We start from the raw sequence: 9544 nt of genomic DNA, 5'->3' as shown, positions 1-9544 counted from the left end.
ATATACATGGTTATATCCCTTGAAGAAGAAATCAGATTTTTATGAGTGCTTTTTAAAATTTCAAGCTTTTGTGGAGAATACTTTTGACAGAAAAATCAAGACTTTCCAAAGCGACGGAGGTGGTGAGTTTACTTCAAAAACCTTTACGAATCATCTTGCCAGGTATGGTATCAAGCAACAAATCTCCTGTCCACATACACCAGAACAGAATGGTTTAGCAGAGCGTAAACATAGGCACATTGTTGAGACAGGCTTAACACTTCTTTTTCATGCCAATGTTCCTCTTAAATTTTGGGTAGATGCTTTTCTAACTGCAGTTTATCTTATAAACAGATTGCCCATCTCCTCTACTGGTAAGAAAACTCCATATTTAAAATTATTTAACAAACAACCAGATTATTCGGGACTTAGAGTTTTTGGAGCTCAATGTTTTCCATATTTAAAAACACCTGGAATGCATAAATTTTCTCGAAAAACAATCCCCTGTGTTTTCTTAGGATATAGTACATTACATAAAGGTTATCGTTGTCTTGATCCTAATACTCATCGTATCTATATATCTCGTCACGTTGTTTTTAATGAAAACCTTTTTCCCTATTTATCCCAAAAAAATTCTAAAACTTCTACATCTGAAAACTTATCTATTACCACTTTCCCTACTTCTGATGAGTGGCTCTCAAGAAATATGTCTGTCCTCTTGCCTACAGAGATACAATCCTCCAAACAATCTGTTACTTCACCATCCGATCACAATTCACCTTTTAAACAGTCAAAATTTCTTACTTTCGATGAGGATCCACCGATCACATCCCAAGAACCATCTGTCAACCACGAACCATCTACTATCACTATCAATATTTCAGATTTATCTCCCACAACTATATCAAATCCCACCACTCCAACTCAATCTCGTGACACCCATTCTCCATTACATCAAGATAATATACACTCGTCCACTTCCTCTCCTTTTTCCCATGATATCCCAACATCTTCTCCTCCTATACGCCCTATTCGAGAAAAACGTATACCCTCCTACCTTAAGGATTATGTTTGCTCCTCTACTCATCGAAATATAAACTTTCATGATGCACTTCTTGTTCACATCAGTGAACCAAAATCCTTAAAGTCAGCCCAAAAATTTGAAAATTGGAGAGCTGCCATGTTAGAAGAAGTTGAAGCTCTACATAAAAATCACACCTGGACACTTGTCTCTCGCCCCACCAATACTAATATTGTTGGAAGTAAATGGATTTATCGCACAAAATTTAAGGAAGATGGTAGTGTGGATCGGTTCAAGGCCCGCCTTGTAGCCAAAGGTTACACTCAAATTCCAGGCTTAGACTTTGGTGAAACTTTCAGCCCCGTTGTGAAACATACAACAATTCGTGTCATTTTATCTCTTGCCGTCCACTTTCAATGGCCACTTAGACAGTTAGACGTCCAAAATGCCTTCCTTCATGGGGTTCTCAATGAAAGAGTCTACATGGAGCAGCCACCTGGTTTTGTGGATCCACGATTTCCAAATCATGTCTGCCTTTTACACAAATCTCTCTATGGTCTTAAACAAGCACCTCGTGCTTGGTTTGCTCGATTATCTTCTAGTTTGTTATCTCTTGGTTTCCGTTGTAGCAAAGCTGATTCATCATTATTTATTCATCATACTCACACTCAATTTATTCTTTTACTCGTCTATGTAGATGATGTTATCGTGACCGGAAATGATTCTGCATTTATCTCCCAACTCATATTACACCTGAATAAGGAGTTTAAACTCAAAGACTTAGGACGCCTTTACTATTTCTTAGGGATTGAAGTTAAGAATTTCTCTGGTGGTCTCATGCTTTCACAAACAAAATACGCTCGTGATCTTCTCACCAAAGCAACCATGTTGGAGTCCTCCAAAATTAGCACTCCTACTGCTCAAAAATCCAACCCTCTTTTGGATGATAATCAACTGACTGATCCTACCACCTATCGTCAACTATGTGGCTCTCTACAGTACCTCACCTTTACTCGACCTGACATCACACATGCAGTGAATCAAGTCTGTCAACATTTTCAATCTCCTACTATGAAGGATCTACGTTCTGTAAAACGAATTCTCCGCTACATCAAAGGAACTATTTCCTATGGTTTACGATATTTATCTCAAAGTGCTCTTGTTCTAAACTCTTTTGTGATGCAGATTGGGCAGGTTGTCCGGAAACTCGACGAAGCACCACAGGCTATTGCATTTTTCTTGGTTCAAACCTTATTTCCTGGGCATCTAAAAAGCAACCGACTGTCTCTCGATCTAGTGCTAAATCTGAATATCGTGCCCTAGCCTCTAATGCTGCTGAAATTACATGGCTTCAACACCTTTTTCATGATATCGGGATCCAGTTTCATCGTCGTCCTTTGCTCCTTTGTGATAATAAGAGTGCAATATCCATGTCTCATAACCCGGTGTTCCATGCTCGTACCAAACACATTGAAATCGATTATCATTTCATTAGAGAAAAAGTCACTACTGGTGCTCTCCACCTACGCTATTTACCGACTCACAAACAAATTGCCGATATTCTCACTAAAGCGCTTCCACGAGACGCATTTGAAGATTTTCGGTACAAGCTCGGTGTTCATTCACTTTCACTACCTACCTTGCAGGGGGTGATAAGAATCAACACAAGGATGATCCCGTAATATCAGCCAAAGAATATGGAAAGATTTCAAATTTGAAAGATTGTCTCAATTACACACCTTAATATTAGGGATTGAAGATATCACTCCTAGTTGTCTGAATTTAGCTTTATGTACGTTAGTTTATTCATTATATAAACATTTGTATACTGTAGTAAATGATTTGAAGGAAATAATAAAAGAATCAACCTTTCTTCATTGTTTCTCTTTTCTCAAATTCAATAGTTTACACGGGTCTCTATCGTTTAACACAGACTCACGATCTGCCGTATCGTAGTAACTTTATCTATCGCGTACCAAAAAATAACAGACACGCGTTCATAAAAGAAGATATCACAAAAATGATGTATTTAAGTAGACAGTCGACAAACAGTTCAGAAAATCCCAAGACTTGCGCGTCGGAACATGCACCGTGGAGGAGTCGAGATTAATCTCAATTCTCAATAAAAAGGGCTGAATCATATTTTTAGTTAAAGAAAATAATAAAAATAATAATATCATCCATGCAAATGTTGCCGGTTGGCGGCCTCAGTATTAGTATTTAGAAATCGGCCACGTGCACTCCTAATTTGCATGTGTTTCGAGTGATTTATTTTGTTTACGGGACCATATGTATCTCTACGTCACTGTCTACTAAAATAATACAAATTCATGTAAGTTTAGTATCTCAAGTATATACATTATGCATCAATATTTATATAATGTAAAAATATTGTTTCTTATTCACCAGACAACATATAAGATCTATCGTATAAAATGATTTGTAAAACGATCTTATACGATTTTTTTAAATCTAATAAATATAAACTTGTCATCGATTCTGGTATGCGTATACACAACTAATTTCGTATAAATTCGAGAGGTATAAATTACCAAGAAGTTTGATTGATGCAAGCAACACGACATTTGAGTATCCATAATAGGCAATTGATTGGGAGTGTGATATGAACAATCCAAGACAATGGAGTTTATCATACAACAGTGGACGATTGATTGCAAAACAAGACAAGCTATAAAAGTACAAATCCCAGCGGTGGAAAAGATGCAACCTGTTTTAAGCATCCCTCGGGGTCCACGAAGGGAAGATTCCGATGGTTGGTGATGCAATCAATTGACAGCCTTTAATCTCCTTCCCATTCACCGTCGCTTTATTAAACTTGCAGATTTGGGAGCAAAAAAAACACCGCCAATTTCTGGCTAAGTGCAAAATTCGAGAAAAGGGTTCGTATAGTTTCAGTTGGTGGAGCAAAGTAGGGAGGAGTTATGGATAGTGGGATTAGAGCGGGTATTGGTTCTAATGGAGGAAGGGGTCTAGAAGCAACTCTGGCACGCAAAACTATCAGGGCGAATTACCCAGAGGTATCCATATTGTTTTCAATTTTTTTTCTCCCTTTTTCAATGAATTGTTTTCAAATGCGTTTTTTTGCGAAATTTTAGGGGTTTAGATTGTGGGTTCTGTTTTATGTGTGAGTTCTGATGGTAAACTATGTGTGTTTGTGTTTGTAGAGTCTTAAAGCTGAAACAAGAGAACTTCACCAGGCAAGAAGGAGAAGTATCGAATACGATCAAAGTAGAAAACATGCAGAATCAGTAATAAAAGAAGCAGAATCCGAGCTTTCTGCTGCAAAGTCTACGGCAAACGAACTAAGTCGAAGAGTTGAGGAGTCGAATGCAAGAGCGAAAACGGATGTTCGAGAAGCGGAGAAGCTGAGGATGGACAAAATAAGGGAAGGGGAATGGAGCACCGGAAATTCTCGGTATGCCGATGTGATGAGTGAATTGGAGTCGATCAAACGAGAACTGAGCACGGTTAAGCTGGATATGACTTCCCTTTTGCAAGAAAGGAGAAGGGCCGAACAAGAAATACACTCCTCCATGGTGAGTATGCAGCACCATTCGAGCAAGTTAGAAACGGTTAAGAGGGAGATTGAGGAAATTGAAGTAGAGCATGTACTGGTTGAGTTGGCTACAATTGAGGCCATTAAGGATTGTGGGGAGGTCGAAGCTCAGAGAAAAGAAAGCAGTGAAAGATTTAAGGCTGCAAAGGAGGATACGGTGAAGAAAAAGAAGAAAATGATTAAAGAAATTGAAAATGCTAAAGAACTGGAGAATAAGCTAGCTATTACAATATCAGACATCACCCTGTTACAGGGCGGGCTAAATCTTGTGAAGAAAATGGGGAGGAGAGCAGAGAACATTGGAAGTAACTTTCTGGAAGAAGGTGAACAAACAGCTGATGAATCTATGCTATTTTCCATCACAAAAGAGTTAGAGGCTGCAAAGAGGGAATTAGCTTCTGTTAGAGATGATAGTTTTCGGTTTATGACTTCCATGGATGTTGTGAGGAATGAGCTAAGGCATGTTATGGAAGAAACAGCTCGAGTAAAGAAAAGCGAGCAGAGAACAGAAATGATAATTCAGAATCTCCATTCAAAGCTTCTAAAAGCTAAAGCAAAGCTAGAAGCAACATCTGTGGCCAAATATAAGGCGAACTCTATTGTATCGAATCTATCACTTACCCTTGAACAGCTTAAATCTGAATCTGAAAAGGCCAAGAATGAACTATCGCTAATCAGCGAAGAAACAGTTATCATAAAAACAGATGTTCAGAATACTGAAATGGAGATAGAGTTAGCAGAGGAAAGGCTACAGAAGGCCCTCCAAGATCTCAAAGCCATCAAAGCATCAGAATCCAAGGCCCTCGATAATCTAGAAGCACAAATTGAGATTACAATTAGAAATCGTGCTTCAGCCTCAAAACGAGGCTCAACCATCACAATTTCCAAATTTGAATACGACTACCTCATAGGGAGCGCCATTGGGGCCAAGGAAATAGCAGACAAGAAAGTTTCGGCAGCTCATGCTTGGATTGAAGCTCTAAAAGCATGTGAGAAAGAGATCATGATTAAAACCGAGCTATCAAGAAGAGAATCCAGGGAGCTTAAAGTACAGGAAGAACGGGAGGTTCGCAAAACAGAGAGGTTATTGAGTGCAAAGAAAGTTGTGGAGAAAGAATTGGGGCACATGAGGCAAAAGTCTGCAAAAAGCATGGAACCTGAAATCTTGCGGCCTGAGAATGCTCTTCGAAGGAAATCAATGAACCGAAGCTTTAGATTGGCACCTGGAAAAAAATCAATGTCTGGAAGAATATCAGCTACAGCAGATCATAATGCTTCGGTGAAGCCTCGAAGAATATCAGCTACAAAAGATCATAATGCTCCAGTGAAGTCTCGAAGAATATCAGCTACAACAGATCATAATGCTTCTAGAGTGCCATCTTTCAGAGTAAAGAGGAGAAAACAGATTATACCAAATCTAACCAAGTTCTTTGGCGGAAAGAGCAACATTTGAAGTAATAGTCCACCTCTATGTAAAGATGTGTGTTTTTAAATAGCAAGTCATGTTGACTGCTAATATGCTTTGCAAATATTCAATAGATACCAGTTCCAGGTAGTTTAGTATAAAAGGGATTTTACCAGATTGAGCCTGTTTTTAACTAACTTGCACAAATTTCAATCAATAAAATATGTTTCTTGCTCTAGATTGGACCGATCATCTGGTATTAATGTCTGGCAGGAATTGGCCCAAAATCGAGGATACATAACATGTATTCAACAAAAATTAACGTAAGAAAAAATTGACAAAAACAGTGGTTTCACAGTTTCACTTCCACTTTTTCATTGAATTCAATAATATTAATACGTTACAGTGTACATAGTACAACGCTCCAATTTCGACGACTATCATCATTTTACCGAGACGAGTCTTTTCAATTTCCAAGCCTTCCTCAACTGCACAGTCTCATCCTTGAACAGTTTCAGAATCCCTCTCTTTCCGGTATAAGGTCGGTTCATTCATGTTTCCTCCACGGCCTAAAAGCCTGTCAGAATTTGAATACCTTTCAATAGAAGCTGAAGATGGTACTCTGATATTTCTCTGCAGCAGATTCGGCATATAAATTTGCTTTTGGCACTTAATATTACTGTTTGGTGATAATTTATAGATATGGAAATAAATATTAAATATGAACTGATAATAAATACATATAATTATCACAGATATTTAGGTAAATTATTAAATTACAAAAATGGCATATATAAACTTAGAAAAACTCAATGAACTAACTCTTTAGGATTAATTTCACGAGTCATAAATGTATATAATACAAACAAAATGCAAATCATTAAAATAAGGATGCTTAAATAATTGATTTTTGTTTTAAAAATATTATAATTTAAATATTAACATATGTAATGAATAACCATGGGTGGATTGAGTAAAATTAGTCCACGAGCAAAATAAAAAAATTACAAGATTGTAGAATATCGGAGACCAACAACCAGATCAATTAAAAACAACACACAAATAGACAAGATTTACATTCAGTAAAAAAACGGCACGACCCGATTTGATAAACCTAACGTACCTGAGGAGAGCAATTTAGGAAGGAAGAAATATTTTTTTAAGAAGAAAGAATTTTTTTAGATTTAAAAAAGAGCAAAAATACAAAAAAATTGACCACGATGTCAAATTTTTAACAAAAAATTGAGAGTCCACTGTAAAAAAAAATAAATTTAAAGGCCACTCCAATTGGGAGGCTCCCCCACAAAGCCAACACTGATCTACGTCATAAATGCCATGAGATAATAAATATAAAAATAAAGAATAAATTAGACACGAGATTTACGTGGAAAACTCCTGAAAATTGTTAGGATAAAAACAACGAGCAACTTGAAAAGAATTTCATTATAATATTTTATGGTGTACAACACTCACTGTATTTTCAAATAGAACACTAAATATATAAGAACAAAACATCTAACAAATATTATTGAACCAAGTACTCAAATACTATAGAATGAAAGATATACGACTGAAACTCAATTTTGAAAATACAAATGCCCAAAATTATAAAGAAACAAATGTATATATTTTAAAACGATGGGTAAGATCAATTTTAAATTTTTTCTTGTTATTTATTATTATTCTTTTGAGGTAGTTTGAAAGGTGACACTGATAGCCCATGTGAATAAACTTATAGCCATTAGTATTAAAACTAAGTAATCAAAGAGTGATAACTCTTCTCTAACAAAAATAAAATAAATTCAATTATATATATTATCATAAAAAAATTCATCGTTCTAGACAAAATGCAGAGCCATCCTTGGGCTAGGGTGCGCTTTACAATTTTTTTTGTTTTTCAATAATTTTTTTTGTCTTAATTTTGTGTTTTGTTAGCTTTATTTTATTGATGCAAATTTAAAGATTTTTTTCTATGACTTATTTATCAATGATTTGAATTTTGTGCATAATGACTTAAATGATGTATTAAGCTTTTTGTTTTCTATTAATGTACATATTATTCTTTGATATTTGTCAAAATCATAATTTTTTTAACGTTGTGTTTGTCAATATCATTTTTTTTACCATTGGTTTTAAAAAACGATGTGAACTGATTTGGTTTTTGACCGCAATGATTCTTAAGAGTAAAAAATTTGAAAAATCCTTTTTGGAATTAAAATAAGGCCATACATCAATTCAGTCTATGGGTGAACAAAATATCGATTTCAACCCAAATAACTTATCGATGTGAATTAATTTAAAAAAGCAATTTCTTTAATTAGAATTTTGGTTTTAGTTTTAAAATCTGGTACATGTCGTTCTTATAAAAAAAAACGATTCAATCACAGTTGAGCACCACTATCGATTTAATGTATTTAAAGCTACAATAGATTTTCAAGTTGAAGAGCTTAATAATAGATTTAAGGATGGAACAGTTGAACTTCTTAAACTTACTTGTGTTTTGGAACCTAAAGAAAACTTTAAACTTCTTAATGTTGATCATATCTATCGACTTGTTGAGAAATTCTATTATTTTGATTTCGATTCACAAGATTTGCATTACTTGAGAATGCAATTGGATCACTACAAACTTGATGTTGTTGGCCATGAAAGATTTCAGAATTTATCAACTATTTTTGAATTATATCGAAGATTAATTGTCAGGAAACTAGTTACGATTTGATTGACGCGTGATTTATACATTTTTATCTAAGTCGTTTACTTATTTATCGAATCTGATATATTTATTTAATTGACAGCTTGATTCGTCTTATTTTAACTCATTCCATTTCTACAACAACAACGGAACGATCATTTTAATCAATGAAACTTGTTAAAACAACTTTTCGTAACAAGATGGAAGCGTAGTTTTTCAGAGATTTTATGGTAATTTACATCGAACGATATTTGGTTGAAAAAATTTATAGCGATTTAATAACTAATGAGTTTTATTCTAAGAAGAATCGAAGAGCACAACTTCATCAGTTTTTTAGCTCCATGTTTTTTAAGTTATTAAATACTCTTGTTCTATGTTTTCATAAAGTCAATGTTTACATATTTTTTATTTTAAATTTTTTTTATAATTATTTATTTTGTTAAATACTATATGAGACGGAGTCAGCCCCAAATATTTTTGAATCCTGGCTCCGCCCCTGGTTCTAGATTAGCAATCCACTCATCGAACTCCATTAATATAGTGTGCAAGTTGTCATTTTCTTATGAACTAGAAATTGGTCCAAACACTGGAATAAATAAGTATATAAGATAAAAATATAAGATAAAAAATATTTCCCTAGATTCGATTGAAATATGTAATCCACGTCAAATATTGTTTAAACTAACTTAAAATTTTTACTATTTTCAATAATTTAGATGATCAATATTGTTCATATCTAGAAGAAGGATGCTTTAAATTTATTCTTGATCTAGATTAGACAAGATGAGATCGAGTGGGAAGTGAAAACTCATGGATTTAAATGGATCGATGCCAATGAATATTTTTGCAGTCCAAAAGAAGTCAAAA

General features: G+C 34.8%; 1 protein-coding gene across 1 annotated transcript; it reads left to right on the top strand.

The window, feature by feature from the left end:
- The first annotated feature begins 3655 nt into the window (after window positions 1–3655).
- LOC140823633 (protein PLASTID MOVEMENT IMPAIRED 2-like) lies at window positions 3656–6220 on the top strand. Its single transcript, XM_073185078.1, has 2 exons — window positions 3656–4038; window positions 4186–6220. Exons 1-2 carry the CDS (start codon window positions 3943–3945, stop codon window positions 6028–6030), a joined length of 1941 nt encoding a protein of 646 aa, XP_073041179.1. The 5' UTR covers window positions 3656–3942; the 3' UTR covers window positions 6031–6220.
- The last annotated feature ends 3324 nt before the right edge of the window (window positions 6221–9544 follow it).

Source organism: Primulina eburnea, chromosome 2 (assembly GCF_022965805.1).
Source record: "Primulina eburnea isolate SZY01 chromosome 2, ASM2296580v1, whole genome shotgun sequence".
Classification (NCBI taxonomy): domain Eukaryota; kingdom Viridiplantae; phylum Streptophyta; class Magnoliopsida; order Lamiales; family Gesneriaceae; genus Primulina; species Primulina eburnea.
The sequence above is the reverse complement of the archived record's forward strand: the minus strand, read 5'-3'. Positions and strand labels throughout refer to the sequence as shown.